Source organism: Somniosus microcephalus, chromosome 4 (genome assembly GCF_052327205.1).
Source record: "Somniosus microcephalus isolate GS21.2 chromosome 4, FLI_Smic_1.0, whole genome shotgun sequence".
Classification (NCBI taxonomy): Eukaryota; Metazoa; Chordata; class Chondrichthyes; order Squaliformes; family Somniosidae; genus Somniosus; species Somniosus microcephalus.
The window spans coordinates 114,481,371-114,501,153 of NC_140990.1; the positions used below are offsets into that span (position 1 = coordinate 114,481,371).

General features: G+C 46.0%; 1 protein-coding gene across 2 annotated transcripts; it reads right to left on the reverse strand.

The window, feature by feature from the left end:
* Positions 1-385: 385 nt before the first annotated feature.
* LOC147119684 (targeting protein for Xklp2-A-like) lies at positions 386-19,458 on the reverse strand. 2 transcript variants are annotated; one of them, XM_085985190.1, is made up of 6 exons: positions 19,144-19,457; positions 16,888-16,993; positions 8,908-9,047; positions 5,548-5,699; positions 1,939-2,116; positions 386-1,089 (listed from the first exon to the last, which is right to left on the reverse strand). In XM_085985190.1, the coding sequence occupies exons 3-6, from the start codon at positions 8,993-8,995 to the stop codon at positions 1,037-1,039; spliced, it is 471 nt and encodes a 156-aa protein (XP_085841316.1). In that variant the 5' UTR covers positions 8,996-9,047; positions 16,888-16,993; positions 19,144-19,457; the 3' UTR covers positions 386-1,036. The 2 variants fall into 2 exon arrangements, with proteins under 2 accessions (XP_085841316.1, XP_085841317.1); XM_085985191.1 differs by lacking the exon at positions 16,888-16,993 and having other exon boundaries at positions 19,144-19,458.
* Between the last annotated feature and the right edge of the window lie 325 nt (positions 19,459-19,783).

Consider the following 19,783-nt stretch of genomic DNA (forward strand, 5'->3'; position numbering starts at 1 on the left):
GGTTCAGACTGATGATTGAATATGGATCACTGACCGTGCTGGGACTGGGGACCCGAGTCCTGAGTTAGCCCATTAAACCCAGTGAATCGGCTGGGCCTCCATTGCCAGCGGGGCGAGTCCGTGAACAGGAGGAGCGGCCTAATGAGGCAAGGTCCGCAGGAAAGAGGGAGAGAGGCAGGAAAAAAAAAATCACATTATTCCAAAAGTGGACATTCCCGAAATCTGTTAATGCACCACAGGATATTCGCAATACAACACGATCTAACCTGGACTTTAACCAGCTCCGGCCCAGTCTCATTTGCTATTCCTGCGACACCGAATTTCACTTCACCCGGAATAAGCTCGGCTGTTCAAGATCCAAACACCGGAGACCAGAACCTTACGTGGAAGGTATTTATTAAGTACAAACAAGTATTAAACATTAAAACCACATCCATACATGTACCGAGTTTGACAATCCCTGGCCACTTACTGCCCGGCTCCCCTGGGACCACAGTCCCGCAGTAACGGCCATCAGCATCTTCGAAACCAGATACAGGGAAAGGAGATTTGGATTGGGGAAGATTCCCCTCTGGGGGGTCAGGAAGAGCAAATCTTGCAGATTAGAGACTCGTGCATCACTATTCAAACAAATTTAAACATTTCTGATCCAATAAGGTCAGCGACTGATCGAATCGGCCGGGTGAGCGCCAGTGGAGGGCGGATCGGTCTGAAGAATGAATAAAATTTCACTGACCCGCTGAGACCCCGCGTGACCTTGGAGCAGTGAAATAAACCCCGGTCTTAAAATGTTACCTCTCGGGCGCTGGCCCGTTTTCAAAATTTCAGCTTAGAAAACAGTTCCGCTGCCTGGTTGGGTTTTGACGAGACACTAAACCGTACCGGAATCATTCACTGACCGCATGATGAGGATTATACCGGCGGCAGTAGTAAAACTAAAACATGGAAGAGTTTTCACAAAGGAGGCCCTTGGATAAGACCGGACTGAGCAACGACAAACGGACACACTGATCAGGAAATTCCGGCTCTCGACTGCTCACTGATCCCGGTTTTCACAGTCTCCCTTTAGCCTCAACCCGCCTTGTTCATCTGTAAAGTGCAGAGGGAAAGAGAAACGCGGAATTCAGTCTCAAGACAGTGACTTCTGACTAGCTGGACTCACCCCGGCCCCGCTCTAATAGTTTGTGTCCCGGACAGCCCGCGATAGACCGAGTCAGTCAGCAGGACCAGAGATCTTCCCGTTCATGTCGCAACCCGCTGGGAGAAGGGATATAAATCCAGGGTTTGATGGTTACCCACGCCCACCCAGTTATTTCAGTCCAGTTTAAACAAGCTTCCCTTTACCCAGTTCTTTGTACGTTAATAGCACAATTAGAGCAGATTGACGATGAGGAAGAGTGCGGGCCCGTTCATCCCCGACCTCCCTCCAATAACCCGTCAGGGAACGAGACTCCAATCCCCAGGGTCCTGTTGGGAAACAAACGGACGATTCCTGGGTCTCAATGTTCAGAGCCAGGAGCCATTTGTTGGCAGAGTCTCACAGCTCAGACGCTGTCAGTTTACCTCTGGGGTCAGATTCATATCCAGCCCGGCGTTGGCGAGGCCTCTCCCGGCTCTAAAAATACTTGGGCCTCAAGCCATTTCTCAACAGGCACAGACCCGCCGGAGGCCCTGGTCAGAGCGGCAGATTCCGATACCAGCTCGGGCACCGCGTTGTTCGGGTCGGGCAGCAAGAGCTGGGCGTGTCCAGAGATGCTCGAACAGGACAATGTTTGGGGGGGGGGGGGAAGAATCAACGTTTAAATCGGTTCTCATTTCAAGGTTGCTGAATTGAAGACTATGGGCAGAGTGCGCGGAGAAGGCGGGGGGGGGGGGGGCGGGTGGAGGAGAAGAGAGAGGGCCTCCGAGAATGGTCGGGAGAAGAGCCGACTATAGTACCTGGTGTCTCCTGGCGCCTGGCCCGCTTGCCGCCTCTCGCTTGTGTGCTATGTTCAAACACGTCAATGTATTCTGCCATCGAGATATACTGCCAGAGAGCCGCATCGTTGCACTCCCTTTTCCTGGGGCAAGACAAGTTGAACGGCCTTGGCACGGTGCATCCTCTGGTTGTGTGTGTCTGGAATGACAGTAGCGTTAGTGCAGAATCTCAATCTACTCTGCCAATCCCAGGATTGATATCAATGCATACAATGTCTTGCACCTTCTCCAAGCCCAATACATCCTTCTCGAGGCGCGTTGCCCAGAACTGAACCAAGTTCTCCAGAGGTGGTCCAAACAGAGCTCTGTACAACCAAGTACTTTTACTGATGGCCTTTACTCGAGGATGCCCAACATTCCATAGCCTTGTAAAGTTATTTTGTACCTGTCCACTAGTTTAACGATCTGCTCATGTGCCTCAATCTCTACTCCTTCAGTTCCTAGCTGACCATTTATAAAAATACTCGGATCCAAGTTCCTCAGGGTCTAAAGTGGATGACCTTACTGCCCTACATTAAACTCCAGCTGGCCACAGTTTTGCTCGATCAGCGGCCTTTTGAAAATTGCTGCTCCCACCTACACTACTAACTGCACCATTAAATTGCTCTCGTCAACATACTTGGATATACGGATCTCTATTCCTTCATCCAACTCATTGAAAAAGCTGACGCCCTAGTACGGATTCCCTAGGGGAACCGGCAGTCACAACCTGCCAATTGGAGTACATGTCCAGTAGCCCTACTGTCTCCTGCCTGCTAACCAATGTCAAATGGCTGCCTCCTTTTCCATGTGCTTTCATTTATGCCAACAGTATTTCGTGAAACCGTAAACCAACGCCTTCTGAAGTCCATATAAATAACATCCGTAGAATTACATAGAATCCCCAACACAGGAACAGGCCGCTCGGTCCTACTGCTGTAAGCTCCACAAGAGCTTCCTTCCAACCCTAGTTCATCAACTCCATGGGTACAACCTTGTATTCCTTTCTCCCTTGTTAATGTAGCTGCTCCTTAAATGCATCTATACTATTTGCCTCAACTACCCTCGTGGTATCCAGTTCCACATTCTATCAAGTAGTTCTTGAAATCTCAGGGACGATCTTATGATCTAGTTTTGGGTTCTCTACAAGCAGACACATCTGTCTAGTTGTTTCCCCCAAAGCCCCGCATAACTGGAGACTTCCATCAGGTCACCTCAGCCCCAGCCAGTTAGTCTTTCCTGATGGTGCAAGACATTGCATGGATGAGCCTTCTCCAGTGCCTCTTTTCAATAGAGATCACGTGTACAGTACAAGAAGTCCTATACAAATTAACCAGAACTTCTGCTCTTCAATTCTTTGCTTCTAGTGAAACCCAATGTTTGGTTTGTATGCGCTCTTAAACCGGCCTTGCTGTTGCTACTTTTGATTTGAGAATCTGTTAGAGAACTTCTCTACTGCATTTCAATTCTTGTTTACCAAGGATTGTGGACTCATTTCCTTACCACGATGCACCAACTCCTTTAAATTAATTTCCATTTAAATACATTTACAACGTGACCAAGAAAAATAGGCAAATCAATTACCCTTTACAACGCTATGCTGGCTCCGTTGTCCAAGTGCTCAGTCAATCTACCACTAATGTCGTAGAGATTTGTCAATCTTCAGCCCCCATTACCATTCTTAGATTTAAAGCCAATTAATTCTAGTTTCCTCTTATTATTTCGCAAGTCTGCCATTTCCTTATACTCAATTACAGCATGGGCTTCATCTGCTCACAGTATGGCACCAATCAATTATTTCCGTTTATATTAGGAAAAAGCAGGTGGTCGTGAGTGACATGCGCCCCCTTGAAAATCGATAAGTGTAAATACGGAAATGGTGGCCATGTTGAATAATGCCAGACATCAACGAAATGTGGACTCAATGAAAGCAAACAGTAATGGCACTAAGTGACCCAATGGCTCCCATCCCAGGGATTTAAAGGGAGCAGATAAGAACATGCCAGATGCGCCAACTATGAGGTTCCAAATGGTTCTCGATTCAACAACTATTCCTTTAGTGGGAAAGCTGCATGATACTCGCTATTCAAGGAGTGTGAAACCAGGAATTAGAGCAGTTAGCCTAACACCTGTTGTGAAATTACTAGAGTCCAAGGATGTAGAGACTAAACATTTGAAAAGTGGCAGCTGATCAGAAAGCCTACATGGATCTGTGAAAGGCAGGTCATGCCTGATGGAGGTGGAGTCGGAGGAGGGTCTATGGAATTCCAAAAGGCATTTGATAAATTCCTCAAGACTGTTAGCTCATGGAATTAAAGGCAAATCATTAACCTGGTTAGGAAATTGGATGAGTGGCAGGAGACAGTAGGGATAATTGGCAGGATGTAACTAGTGGTGTCCCACAGGAATGTGTTGGGCCTCAACTATTCACTATTTATTTACTAAATGGGATAGAAAGGCGCATGGGCAAAACTGTGGCAAATGGATTTCAAAGCAAGTGTGAGGTCATCCACTTTTGAATGCAGGATAGATCAGAGTACTTTCCAAATGGTGAAAAGCTAGTAACAGTAGAGGCCTAAAAAAAGGCCTCCCGCCATGTACATAGATCGTTCAAATTTCACGGACAGCTACAGAAAATCAAAAATAGCTAATGAATGCTGGTCTTATATCTCGAGGATTAACCAAGGGGGAAGAGGTAGAAGTTATGCTACTGTTAGACAAAGCCCTGGTTAGACTACACCTGGAGAACTGAGCACAGTTCTGGGCACCACACCTTAAGGATCTCAAATCAACTTGTTAGTGCACAAGTGCATACAACGAAATATAGGCTTGTGGTTCCCAAGAGTGTACATTTAGATTAAGACATTTAAACATTCAACATACATTTGGCTTGTAATACATTAACATAAGCATAACCATAATAAAGTGCTTTGGCAGATGTGCAGGCTTTAGAGTTTATTTGTGGAGTTCAGTAGGATGACTGCCCTGGGAAAGAAGCTGTTCCTAAATCTGGTACGTACGGGTACGTATATTGGCTTGGCGGGAGTGCAGGTTTACCAGAATACCTGACTGCCAAGGGTTAACTTACGAGGAGAAATTATACAAACAGGAGTGGTATTAGCTGGCATTTAAGGTTAAGTGGATTTGGTCGAAGTTAAAGATATTAAAGCGAACTGAAGGTAAAGAGAGAAACTATTACTCCTGGTTGGAGTCTAGGACTAGGGGACATAGCCTATTGGAACCATACCTTTCAGTGGTGAAGTTAGTAAACGCTTCGACATAAAATAGTGTTAGAAGTTTGGAACTTCTGTAAACGGCAATTAATGCTGGGATCAATTGTTAATTTTAAATCTAAGCTGGATAGGTCGTTAGCCAAAGCTACTAAGGGATATGGGGCAAAAGCGAGTATATGCAGTTAGGTCACAGATCAGCCATGATCTCATAGCAGAACAGGTTCGAGGGGCTAAATAGCCTGCTCCTGTTTATGTAGGCATCAGGGCTTTTAATGAGAAACAGCTCAAGGTATCTTGGGATTCCTCTCAGCGTTAAATGGATGGTGAAATGTTACCGTGGTTCTCGGTGTTCACTCACCGAGGGCGGGTACTTGCGGAGATCCTTGATGAAATGCGACAGTTTGTACTCTGGTTCTGATCCGGACTCCCGGTGACCTTCGGCTGGCCTGTTTGTGTGGAGCTGGATATTGATCGGCCTGGTGAGCGGGATGGAATTCCTCATGTTCTGACCTGAGGAGATCACAAGATTGAAGGCAGCATCGGATAGCTCAGTCCGCTTAAAGACCCAACACGCATTTGCCATTTCCACACTACCGATAGGTACTTAACAGACACTGCTCCATCCAAATTCCCTCCGGTTTTTCCCCCCACACAACCACCTCTTTACCCGGTCCCAGGTTTAGCTACAAATTTGCCATTTTTACATTGAATTGATGAATCCAATGTCTTCCTGTAGATTAACTCAAGATGGGAAAGGCATCAGGCCTTCCCCAGTCTGCCCACAAGACCCGATTCTCACCTTTGACCCTCAGCCTGACTAGCAAGTGCCCACTGTATCCTTCACCCAAGCTCGCATTCTCGAGATTCTGCTAAAAACAAACTGAACACTAATGAGATATCATGGATGATTAAAGCCACAAGGGAAAAATGAGGGTAAGGAAAGAGGCATACATTACGTGGACAGCAAGGGGAGAGCATAAGGGAGAATACGAAGTGATTAGGAGAGAAGTCAACAATTAGGAAGGCAAAGAGGGACTATGAAATTAAATCAAGGAACATGTAGTAAAATATTTTAGACAAGCTAAAAAAAGGGAGGTGGGAATGGGAATAGGGCCACTAAGATGGACAGGATAATACCACAGGCAGCGATAGAGAGATGGCAGAAATTAAATAATTACTTGGCTTCTATATTTACCAGGGAGATAGAACAGGTGGACATGATGCTGGAAGGCAAAATTAGAGATGTGCATTGAGATATTAAATAAACTAATCATACTAAGGAGAAACCTGGTTCAGATGGGTTACATCTGCACATTTTAAAATAATCTAGGGAAGATATAGGCTCATATTACATATTTAGTAATTCGTTAAAAATGGTGGTGCCAGAGGACTGGTGGTTAGCGAATATACCTATACTTGAGGAGAGATAGAACATGTCCAGGGAACTATAGACCAGTCAGCTTAATGATGGTAGGAAATATAAATGGAATACCTACTAAAGGAGAAAACAAAATCGAGAAAAGCCAATAAAGGAACAGTCAACATTGAAATCAAAAGGGAAAGCTTGTTTGTTCAACCTCTGAATTTTTTTTTGAAGAGGCAACAGGGAGAGCAGACAAGGGTGATGCAGTAGGTGTAATTTATCTAGATTTGCGGAAGGCCTTCAAATAAGGTACTACATAAGAGACTGATGAACAAAGTCAGGGAATGCAGAACAAGGCCAGAGAATGCAATCAGGGGACAAGTAGCAAAATGGATAACTAGCTGGCTTGAGGAAAGGATGGACAGGCTGGGTCTCCTTTCTCTTGAAAAAGAGACAGCTGAGTAGTGACCCAGAGGTCTTTAAAAGTATGAAAGGTTTGCTCGTGTGAAAGAGCATAACTAACTAGAGGCCATCAATATAAGATAGCCACCAAGAAATCAAATAGGGAATTCAGGAGAAACTTCTTCACTCAGTGGTGAGAATGTGGAACTCGCTACCACAGGGAGTGGTTGAAGCAAATAGTATGGATGTACTTAAGGGAGAAGGGAATAGAGGGCTACAGATACAGTTAGATGACGAAAGACAGGGGGGAGGCTCAAGCGGAGCATAAATGCCAGCATGGACTGGTTGGGCCGAATAGCCTGATTGCACCACTGCCTATAATGCAATCTCTCAACCTTTTAGTCAACCTATAGTTTGTCCTGTGGAATCTTCGATGCATATTGGAAATCTGGGTGTCTCTCCTCATGGATCTCCCTGCTTCCCACTTGGGATATCACTTCTCCAGTCACCCCCAAAATTTAAAAGTTGCGGGATTATCACTTTCTGAACCCTTAACGGAAAGTCCACAGCAGGAGCTGAAGAGGTTGCTGTAGTGCAAGTGAAGGCGAACAGCAAGAAACATTCTATAAAACTGGATACATCAGCAGAGCAAGGGGGACCATTTCAGAATTAACAGGAGGGCGTTTGAAGTGACGCAGCTCAGAAGGGCACAAGGTCAATATTCAAGTTCTCCCAGAACTTGAGAAACGGGCCACCTATGTGGTGCTGATTAAGGCCCAGGACAGTCTCACGCCTTGGGGCAGAGTTGCTGGACTCTGGCAGAGCATCAACGACAGCAATTCACTGGCCATCATCCATCTCAGAAGAGGGAAACACGAGGGACACCACTTGACCTGTCAGCAGCTCTACATTGGAATATGGCAATGATCAGGCTCAGTGATGTGCCCGCTCCTGCATAGAACTGCCTCACAAACATAACCACTTGGGCAAGATCCTGGAGGCCATTGATAGTGAGACCCCACCCAATATTTTCTCGTGGACGATCATTTATCCTAATAGATTTACCGTGATCCGGTGGCCCAAGTGTACTGCATGCCACTAGCCAGAAGATGGACCTGGATTAATCATATTCTGCATTCCTGACAAAGATCCTAAACAAATGTGGAGCTGGACGCAACCCAACAGGGATGCAGCTGAAGTGAACTTGAAAGGATGAGCTGGAGTTAAAAGCCCAAGACAGAATGGAGCGGTGTCGTTTGGCTACTGCCTTATGTCTCAGCACAGGAAGAATGATCCAGGGCCCCAGAAGGAATTTAGGCCACTCTGAAGTCACTCCGTGCCAGTGAAAGCATTCAGCGCTATCCATCCCCGGGATGCTCAGTAGGGATGTGGTGCCACGCCATCCTGCTGGGAAGAAACTTCGGAGTGGAAGAGACAATACAGATACAGACGACTGGTGACTCCAAACTCAGCAGATTAAAGAAGCCGATCTTCAAACGGACCCAATTATTAGCCTCTGCCGCTGTGTTAAATACTGACCATCAGCCTCTGATCAACTAACTGATGGAATTGGCTAATGGTCCGGGATTCTTTCCCTTGTCGAACACTCAGATGAAACTGGTGACAGTGGCAATCATGAAAAATGAGCTTTTAGAATGGACAATGTTGGGAATCAAATTGAACTCTGTACATGATCGCAGGTAGAGCTCCAGTTGTAGAAACATAATCTGAATTACTTGGAAGGCAATACAACCTACGCACCGCATACACACCAGCCTTCTCCCCATAGTTCAGTGGGTTACAAATAGCCTGTGGGCTACCTAAAGTCAGCCTCACGAAATAGCATTAATGAACCTTGCATTTCATCTCTCCAACACTGGCTATAGACACCTCCCTACAAAAGGGACACCTGGAATCTCTTCCAAATCAGCCACGCGCAGTCAACCAGTTTACTTGTGCCAGCAATCGCGAGATGCATCATTGCTTCGTTGAGCCGCCTGTGCTCTGCCGTCTTCCTTTGTAATCGAGCGATTGTCGACATTTCCTGCTACTCCGAGCTCATTGGCCTCCAGTATACATGGCTCCTGGACCGCCTAGGGATAAAGGGAAGCACATATGTGGTTAGTTCACCCAGAAAAGCGGAGTTGGCAGTTAGTTCACGCAGGCTGGCCAACACTACAAATTAGACAGTCTATTCTTCATGAACTTGATTCGCACCAACAATTCAAGCTCTCCAGAGAAAGAAAGCAAGTTTATTTTAAGACCTGTTTTATATAGCTCACGTCCCAAAATGCTTTAAAACTTGAAAGTGTAGTCACTGTCGTAATGTAGGAAACGTGCCAGCCAATCTGAACACAAGCTCCCACAAATAGACGAGAAAATGTTTAATCAGATACTTTGTTTAACTTGTCCCATTACCACCTCCTTTTGCCTTGACTATCTGAACCTCTCCTGCCTTGTATCCCATCACAGACCTTCCCTTTTGTTCTTTCATCTCCTCCCCACTTTCCCAGCCCCTGCAGTTGCTTAAAAAACTGTTCCATTTTCTGCTTTTTTCCAGTACTGACGGAAGGTCATCGACATGAAACGTTAAATCTGTTTCTCAGATGCTACTTGACCTCCAGCATTGTTTTTATTTTAGATTTCCAGCATCTGCAGTATTTTTAGATATCGGTTTCACTGACGTTGATTGATGTAATATTGGCCAGATCACCGCAGATAACTCCTGCTGCTTTAGTGCCATGGGAGATTTTACGTCCATCTGAGAACAGACAGGGCCTGGGTTTAATGTCTCATCTGAAAGGTGAGCACCAGCAACAGTGCAGCACTCCCTCAGTACTGCACTGGAGTGTCAGCCTAGATTATTGTACAGGTTTTTGCAGTGAGACTTGAAACCACAACCTTCTCACTCAGGCGAGGTTGCTCCCAACTGAGCAGCAGCCGTCTCCTCCCTGCCTCACTCCCACAAAGGTGGCGATTTCCTAAGAAAATCCAGGTTCAATTTGCACCCCAACCCCAGTAATTTACAAGGTGAGCAGGAATTGGGACAGGTGCCAGGACCTGAACTATAGGGGGCTTCACTGGAGTCATGAGTCAGCTGGTGATCATCCTCTAGCCAGGTCTCGGGCTGTTTAAGTTCAGGGTTATTCGGAGGGAAAATGCCCTCCAGCATCGAGTGAAGGCTCAAACCTTCGGGGTGAGCGAGACCAGCTCGGAGTCCTGTAGACTTCCTTAGCACAGGTCACCCATTAGCGGGGCTGCGATAGCTAATCTGGCTCTGAACTTCAAAAATCACCAGGTCTGAAATGGTCACTTCTATTCCCAGTCCTACTTCCCCTCGGCCCCAGATTCACTGGAGGGTCGCTAGTTCCTGGTTAGATAATTGAACTGCGCAGGTTTGAGCCTCACGCACGGACAACAGACAGGGAGCCAACGCCTCAGAATCAGATTTACGAGACCAGAGGTGACACTACACTGGAGCCATTCCCCATCCCCACCTCTTATTCTAAATGGATAGGGGGGACACCTGATGGTCCAACACTCAGCTGAAGCGGTAGAAATCAGGTCCAGACTAAGGAATTAAGCTTCGATCGGTTTTAATTATTAAGTGGTGCGTTTAACCCAGGGAATCACTGCAAGAAGCAGCGTGAATTTAGAATTTACAGGTCTCAAAAGGCGATATCCGGACACTGACTTTTGGGCGGCATGACTTCACTTAACTATTCCTGATGAATCCGAGGCAAATCCGAAACTCGAGGTTTGATTTGACAGGAGAGCAGTTAGCACGGGTGACAACAGCAGATAGAGGCTCAATGTGGTGAATCGGGATTGATGGAAATCACAATCGGAAGTTTACGGTACAGAAGGATGCCATTCGTCCAATCATGTAATGTCGATATAGCCATCTAGTCTAATCCCACTTTCCATCTTTTGGTTCGTATCGTTACAGGTTACTACACTGTGCATATCCAAGTACTATGTAATGCGATGAGGGTCTCTGCCTCTACCACCCTCTCAGGCAGCGAGTTCCAGACCCCCACCCCAGGTGAACATTTCTAAACACCTCTAAAGACGACTTTCAATCTGTTCTAGTTATTGACCTCCAACTGAAATAGGTCCGTCCTATCCACTACCTAGACCCCAGTTTAGACACCTCAATGCAAACCACCCCAGCCCATCCAATCATTCCTCATTGCTAAAGTTCTCCAGTCCTGTCAACATCCTGGTAAATCCCCTTGTACCTTCTCTAGTGCAATCACATTTCCTTTAATGGCGACCCCAAAGCTGTATGCAGGGCTCTAGCTGTAGCCCAACTATTAGCAAGGGAAACAAGGCAATCTTTCCCTGGCCCCCATCAGACCCGCGACCGTGAGAAAGAACAGTTGCAACAGGAGCTATGCATTTATCCCACTGATTCGGATTCTCGGTTAAAAGGCACCGCCCTAGAAAGTCAAGTCATGGGGAAGCTGGACACTGAAGGAACAAGCCCAGTTCGGACCGACGTGTGTTTGCAACTTAATTGAGAACTGTGGGAGTTCATGGCAGAGTCAGCTTGGGTCTCCGGGGATCACCACGTGACCTCGAGCACCTCCCGATTGTTGGGCTGCAGCAAGCCTGCCGGAAGAGAAGGCGGTTCATTGAACATCCAATTATCTTTATCAGAGGGAGACCATCTTCAGGCTGAAATAAGGAAGCGTTATATGGAACCAAGTGAAACCTGTTGGTTATTACTACCACATTCAGTTAGTCCTGACTGTGGGAGTTAACTACCTGGTGAATCGGCCACTGTTCTGGAAAGGAACTCGAGCTTAAATTTACCGGACAATTTGCTGGTGAAGTCTAGATATGAGCAACTGGCGGTGGGACAAAATACGACCAAGACCAGCCAGTTCTCAAAGGAGACCAAATTGGGCAGGTGGGAGAAGCCAGCCGATTTCTGGCCACAGTTTAAAGAGGCTCAATGAACCACAGCCCTGGCTCCCGGGATGTAACCAGGCTGAATTAACAAGGCGAGTCTTCAAACAGCATTCGAGCTGACTGTTCCACTTGCACTTGCAGCCAGTGAACTGTGAAGTGAGGAGCCGCCAGAGCAAGGCCGACAGTCACGATATCCAGGGAGTAGTGAGAGTCTGCGCCTGTTCTTTCGGCGTGCAATCCATGCACTTTTATCCCCTGCAAGCATTTATCCAGTTCCCTGTAAGGCTACTGTGCAGTCGGCATCCACCATCTCAGCAGGCAGTGCATTCCAAAGACTAACCACTCGTAAAGTTTCTCATGCCGCCTTTGGTTCTTTTGCCAATCACCTTAAATCTGTGCCCTCGTGAGCTACCCTTCAGCCATTGTAAGAAGTTCTCTAAACCCTTTGATTTTAAACACTATTAAACAGCCGATTAGCCTCCTCGGCTCCATGGAGAACCGCCCCAGCTTCGCTATCCACGTAACTGCAATTACTCATCCCGGTAAATCTCGTCTGTACATAACATAAGAAATAAGAGCAGGAGTAGGCCAATCAGCCCCACGAGCCTGCTCCGCCATTCAATAAGATCATGGCTGATCTTATCCTAACCACCAATCCACTATCACAGAACCATCTCCTGAATCGAACAGAATTAGACACGAAATAGGAGCAGGATCAGGCTACACGGCCCCTGGGCCCGCTCCGCTACCCACAGGGCCATGACCGATCCGAACCTAGACTATGTCCAAATTCTTGCCCGCTCCCCATAACCCTTAATTCTCTTTACTGCTAGGAAACTATTTGTTTTTATTTATGTAATGTAGCTTCTACAGCTTTTTGGGGCAGCATATTCCACAGACCTACCACCCTGAGTGAAGTAGTTCCTCCTCAGTTTTGAAAGAGCAGCCCCTTATTCTAAGACTATGCCCCCTAGTTCTAGTTTCACCCATCGGGAACATCTTCCCCGCATCCACCCGATCCAACCCCTTCACAATCTGATATGTTTCAATAAGATCGCCTCTCATTCTTCTGAACTCCAATGAGTAGAGTCCCAATCTACTCAACCTCTCCTCATGTGACCACCCCCTCATCCCCGGGATTAACCGAGTGAACCTTCTTTGTACTGACTCGAGAGCAAGTATGTCCTTCCTTAAGTATGGACACCAACACTGTACGCAGTATTCCAGGTGCGGTCTCACCAATACCTTGTACAACTGAAGCAATACCTCCCTATTTTTATATTCTATCCCCCTAGCAATGAATGCCAACATTCCATTGGCCACCTTAATCACTTGCTGCACCTGCATACTAACCTTGAGTTTCGTGCACCAGGACCCCCAGATCCCTTTGTACTTCAGTACTTTCCAGTTTCTTGCCATTAAGATAATAACTTGCTCTATGATTTTTCTTGCCAAAGTGCATAACCTCACACTTTGCAGTATTGTATTCCATCTGCCAAATCTCTGCCCACTTAGCCTGTCGATGTCCCCTTGCAGGTTTTTTATGTCCTCCTCACACTACTTTCCCTCCCATCTTAGTATCATCTGCAAACTTTGATATGTTACACTCGGTCCCCTCCTCCAAATCGTTAATATAGATTGTAAAGAGTTGGGGAGCCAGCACTGACCCCTGTGGAACACCACTAGTTATTGATTGCCAGTCTGAGAATGAATCATTTATCCCAACTCTCTGCCTTGTTAGATAGCCAATCCTCTATCCATGCCAGAATATTACCCCCAATCCCGTGATTTTTTATCTTAAGCAATAATCTTGTGTGGCACCTTGTCAAATGCCTTTTGGAAGTCTAAATACACTACGTCCACTGGTTGCCCTTTATCCACCCTATACGTTACTTCCTCAAAGAACTCCAGCAAATTTGTCAAACATGACTTCCCCTTCATAAAACCATGCTGACTTTGTCCTATTAAATTATCCAAATGTCCTGTTACTGTCCCCTTAATAATGGACTCCAAAATTTTACCTACCACAGATGTTAGGCTAACTAGTCTATAGTTTCCAGCCTTCTGTCTACTGCCCTTTTTAAATAAGGGTGTTACATTAGCAGTTTTCCAGTCTGCCAGGACCTTTGCTGAGTCCAGGGAGTTTTGGAAAATTATTACCAATGCATCCACAATCCCTACCGCCACTTCCCTCAAGACCCTAGGATGTAAGTCATCAGGTCCAGGTGATTTATCCGCCTTGAGTCCCATTATTTTACCGAGTACCACTTCCTTCGTGATTTTGATCGTGTTTAGCTCCTCCCCCCCCCCCTTTAGCCCCCTGTTTGTCCAGTGTTAGAATATTCTTAGTGTCTTCTACTGTAAAGACTGATGTAAAATATTCATTGTGTTTTTGCCATCTCCATATTTCCCACCATTAATTTCCTGGTCTCATCCTCTAAGGGACCAACATTTACTTTAGCCACCCTTTTTCTTTTTATATAACTATAAAAACTCTTACTATGTTTATATTTTTTGCTAATTTACTTTCATAATCTATCTTCCCTTTCTTAATCAATCGGTGTTATTTTTTGCTGTCTTTTAAAGTTTTCCCAATCCTCCCACTAGATTTGGCTATGTTATATGCCCTTGTTTTTTTGTCGAATACTATCCTTAATTTCTTTACTTAGCCATGGATGGCTGTCTTTTCTTTTACACCCTTTTCTTCAGTGGAATATATATTTTTTGGAAGTTGTAAAATAACTCCTTAAATGTACACTACTGATCATGTATCCTCTTACCCTTTAATCTATTTTCCCAATCCACTCTACTCAATTCCGCTCTCATACCTTCATAGTCTCCTTTATTCAAGCTTAGCACGCTTGTTTGAGATCCAACCTTCTCACCCTCTAATTGAATATGGAATTCAACCATGTTATGGTCACTCATTCCAAGGGGATCCTTTACTAGGACATTTTTAATTAATCCTGTCTCGTTACACAGGACCAGATCCAAGGTTGCTTGCCCTCTGGTCGGTTCAGTTACATACTGCTCAAGAAACCCATCCCTAATACACTCAATGAACTCATCCTCAAGGCAGCCCTGCCCAATTTGATTTGTCCAATTAATATGATAGTTAAAATCCCCCATAATTAAAGATGTTCCCTTATTACAACCCTCAACTATTTCCTGATTGATACTCCATCCAACAGAGTTGCCATTGTTCAGAGGCCTATAGACTACACCCACTAGTGTTTTCCCCCCCTTATTATTCCTTACCTCCACCCAAACTGTTTCATTATCCTGATTTTTGACCCAATATAATTTCTCTATTAGTGATTCCTTCCTTTATTAACAGCCACCCCACCTCCCCTTCCTTCAATACTTTCATATACTTCCTAAAATGTGGTGACCAGAACTGGATGCAATACTCCCGTTGAGGCCTAACCAGTGCTTTATAAAGGCCGAGCATAACTTCTTCACTTCTGTACTGAATACCTCTATTAAGCCCAAGATCTCATGTGTCCTGCCACCTGCACGGACCTATGCACATTAACTCCCAGGTCACTGTCCCTACACAAGTTGCGCCCCAAAGTGTATATTGCCGCTCTCTGCTCCTTCTGCCAAAATGCATCACCTCACTTAAATTCCATCTGCCACTTGCCTGCCTATTCTGCTAGCCTTTCTATCTCTTGTTGCAGTCGATTGGTTTCATCCTCATGGTTTGTCATGTCTGACATCAAGTCTTGCAACTCCAATTTACCCAGGCCAGATCCTAATCAATTCACTGAAAATAGCCCTCCATAACTAGACTAAATCTTACCATACTATGATAAATATTCGAGATGCTCTCCAAATGTTACATTCGCTAATTGATCGAGTTAGTTCCAGGACTACATCCAGCAATGCCTCCTTTCCTCTTTGGCTAATAACCTACTGATCAATAAATTTCTCTTGAGCACACCCGAATTCCCTCCTTGAAAAATCACAGCCCCATTTCATAGAGGGAGTTAATGTCTCCCATTATCACTACTATCGTTCATGCATCTCTAGTTTTTGAAAAATCTGCCCATGTATCTCCTTCACTATTTAATGGCCTATAAAATACCCCAAGTAGCGCAATATCTCCACACTTTCTCAACTACAAATCAAAGATTCTGCCTTTGATCCTCAAGGACATTTAGAATATTTCCCTCGATCAAAACCGCTACCCCTCGTGCTTGGTCCCCTCCCCATCTCCTGAAGACTTTGGAACCACCATATGAAGCATCCAATCCTCACATTGAGCCAGTTCTCGTTAGTGCCACATCATATTCGCGGTTTTTTGCGCCTGCAGCTCACCAACCTGTGCACACATGCACTCCAAATCGAACTTGGACTTTATTGTCTATGATCCCACCCAATTCTGTATTTCTAACTGGAACTCAGTAGTGTACATCTTATTTCTACTTTATAAATACTACATATTGGTACCCAACCAACCTGCCGAATTAGTTTAAACCTTCCCAACATTGACTTACTTGTCCAGAAGTATTGGTCCCAGCTTTGTTCTGGTGCAAGCCGGCCTTCTTGAACAGGCCCCTCCCGCTACAGAACTGCTCCCAATGTCCCAGGGATCTGAAGCCCTCCCTCCTGCACCATGTCTCTAGCCATTCATTAACTTCCCATTTCTGCTCACTAGGACGTGGCACTGGGAATAATCCAGAGATTACTACCTTGGAGGGTCTGCTTTTTAAATTAATGCTATGTTACATTTCTGGCAGCAACAATCCCCCTAAAATCTATGTTGAAACTAGTTCGAACCCCAATTCAACGAAGCTAATCACCAATCCTTCGGTGGTCACCGGTCGGCGGAGGGAGCACAGACAAGCCGGATCGTATCAGGCAGGGTCTTCAGAGATCCTGGATAATTCCTGGAAACCCGAACTCATTCCTCACTGAGCCTGGTCTTCACGGCCAACGCGGAGCCTGAATGGTGACACGGCCAATCTAAAGGACTCCGCCACTGGAGGTTGAGGGAGACTCGGCATTACTTACCCCAGAGGCTGGGTCAGACCCTCAGCAGCGGACCGTCTCCTGGCCGCCAGCGAATTTACCGTGTTCGGGGGACTGGTGGAGATTCCAGCGCTCGACGCTCCGCCCTCTGCAGAGACAGGAGGAGAAAGGCAGGAGTTTAGGAGGTGGGGCGGTCAGAGCTCTTAAATTGTGATACTGAGGCCAAGCCGGTATTCTAAGCAGTCTACAGCCATTTTCAAACAAACTCCAGGATCCGAGTCTGGATTGAGCCCTCGATCCCACAAGAGACACTCCCCGGAGTAGGAATTCGCAGCCCTTCCTTGTACAGAGGGTGAGCGGTTAATAAAGGAACGGGGTAAATCCTCGGCCCCCAAACCTTGAAAATCACTCCCTCGGGTTCGCTTGATTTTAGGAGCATGTATACAAGCACCAAACAGACCCATTCCTAACTCGTTATTAGGTTTAAACGGCGGGCGCTCACAGGGCATCGCAGGTTGTCGGTCACAAAAGCAGAAGTTGCGCTGTAAGAGGATTCAACGATAGACACATCCTGCATCACAAGCCTTGAAAGGGATCCCAGCCCAGCGTTAGAGAGACAATAACCCGAGTCAGAACAGTTCCTCATTCGCTCCCAAACCACTTCAGCAAAGGATGGCATTTCATTCTAACCCAGCCGCTTATAATCCTCCGGGAACTTCCAGCCCAGAGACTGCGGCAGGCAGTGGGTTAGGTCCCAGTGAGAAGTTGAACACTCTCCGGGCTCGGTCTGTTCACGGCAGTAATTTGAACCCAGCCTGGCGGTTGTGAGCCCAGACTCCCGAGAGCCTGGATTGGAAAGATCACTCGAGTGGCCCACGTGAATAGCCGGGTCGGACGGGTAGGTCACCGAGACAGAGGCGGGGCAAAGTTTGAAAAGTAAACTTCACATCGAAAGTGTCTAATCCGGCAGTACCAGGTTCGGTGCAAAAAGTGAAACATTATTCGGAGAGATGACAGTACACAGGGCGGTAGAATTTGGGAACTCATCCGCAAACAATTGATAGCTCAAATGTTAAATTTAACTCAAAGATGTGTTAATCAAAAGGTATACGGGGATAAGGGGCAAAGGCGGGAATGAGTTAGGTCACAGATCAGCCATGATCTCATTGAACGGCAGAATATTGCTCGAGGGGCTAAATTGCCTCCTCCTCTTCCTGTTGTCCTATAGCATCGGTTCTGGTCAAAGTTCAGATTTTCTTCGGAAATAAAGACTTGCATCAGTATAGCGCCTCTTCGACCGCCAAACGTCTCAAAGCGCTTTACAGCCAAAGCAGTACTTTTGAAGTGGAGTCACTGTCGGTGTGGCAAACGCAGCAGCCAATTTGCACACAGCAAGATCCCACAATGATAGTACCCAAATAATCTGCTTTAGTGATACTGATTGAGGATAAATATTGGCCAGGACATCAGGGAGAACTCCCTGCTCTTCAACCACTGTTGGAATCTTAAATCTCCGAGAGCAGACAGGGCCTCGGTTCAACATCTCACCCTCCAGCCAATGCAGCACTCAGTCCTGCGCTGGATTCTCAGCCTAGATTTTTTTATGCTCAAGTGTCTGTAACGGGAATTAACCCATAACCTTCAGGTGTGGGCGGTACCAGCAGAACCACAGCTCGACACAAGTTGATCAGTAAAGTGGGCATTAAACTCCGCCCATCATGACCGAGTTGCGGATGGACCGGGTTTAATATGTTTTCTAATTCCTTTGACCCAGTTTGATTAAAAATTAAATGGTACAATACCTTGATATATTTCACAGAAGTTTGCAAAGTATTTTCCAAATTTAACAAACCATTAAGGCCCAGCAAGTGAACTAATGCCCCATCACAGCTCTTGAGAGCAAGGGCCCCTCCAACACCCAACTGGCAAGGTAAAAATTCTACTCACATCTAGTTCCTCTCTACAAACCCAGAGTAAGATTAGAGAGTGGAAAGATGTGGGGCAAGCCATTAGATCTGGACAGATTAATCTCCACGCTCACATCACAACTTAAGTGACTACACTTAATGTCTTATTGGGCACAAGGTGATTTGGGACATCGAGGTCATGAAAGACGCTACATGAATGAAAGTTTAAAGATTCTTAACACCATTAGAAGAGAGATCATTCTAATAGTCAGGAGACATTAAACATCCAGGACACCGAGTGAACCTTCTCCAGACTCGGCCGCTAAACCAGGGATCTCCCAAACATCTGGATTTCAGAGACCGAGTGAGTAGAAAGAAAAAAGCAACTTACCAGAATCGCAGAGTTCTTCCCGTTCAATCAGAGGGCTCACCACAGCCTTTGGAACGCCACAACTCCAAGGTTTACAAGGTAAATTGATTTTGGCACCACTCTCCATATCTGCTAGTTTTACACCGAATGACAGATTTAATCGGATCTGCATCAGAAGGAGACAATCAGCTCAGTTAGGAATGGCCATTAACATATCTTGAAGACACGGTAATGTGGCAGCAAATAGAGGAAAGTGTGAAGGAGGTTCAGAAATGGCAGAGGAGGCTCGAGGGGCCAAGTGGCCTATTTATGTTCTTCTGATTGCAGCGCTGAACTCCCGGCCGCGTAGCTTACAAAAGAGGCTTAGCCTAAATCAGAAGGAATCCAGCAGCCGAGACCAGGAAAACCAAACACGCCGGTTAACCAGCTGCTTATAAATAATTAAATAAGAGATTACAGCAACTATCTCAAACATCAGCACAGAAACTGCTCCAGCTTCAACCCGAAACTTTTTGGTTCCCAACTAAAGACAGAAGGAAAACAAACAGAGCAGGGAGAGAGAAACAATCGCCCGCTCACTATAACTTGCTCTTCTGTAACCCCAGAAACTACTTCCAGAGAACATCAAATCAAACCTCGCTGATCATCTCTTACCTCTGTG

Bases quoted from the DNA above. Each gene is read 5' to 3' on its own strand.
- LOC147119684 (XM_085985191.1), bottom strand. From the start codon at position 8,995: ATGTCGACAATCGCTCGATTACAAAGGAAGACGGCAGAGCACAGGCGG. The intron at 5,700-8,907 runs GTAAACTGGTTG...TGATCTCCTCAG, and splicing joins TCTCGCGATTGCTGGCACAA to GTCAGAACATGAGGAATTCC. The intron at 1,090-1,938 runs GTACTATAGTCG...TGCACTTTACAG, and splicing joins CAGGCGCCAGGAGACACCAG to ATGAACAAGGCGGGTTGAGG.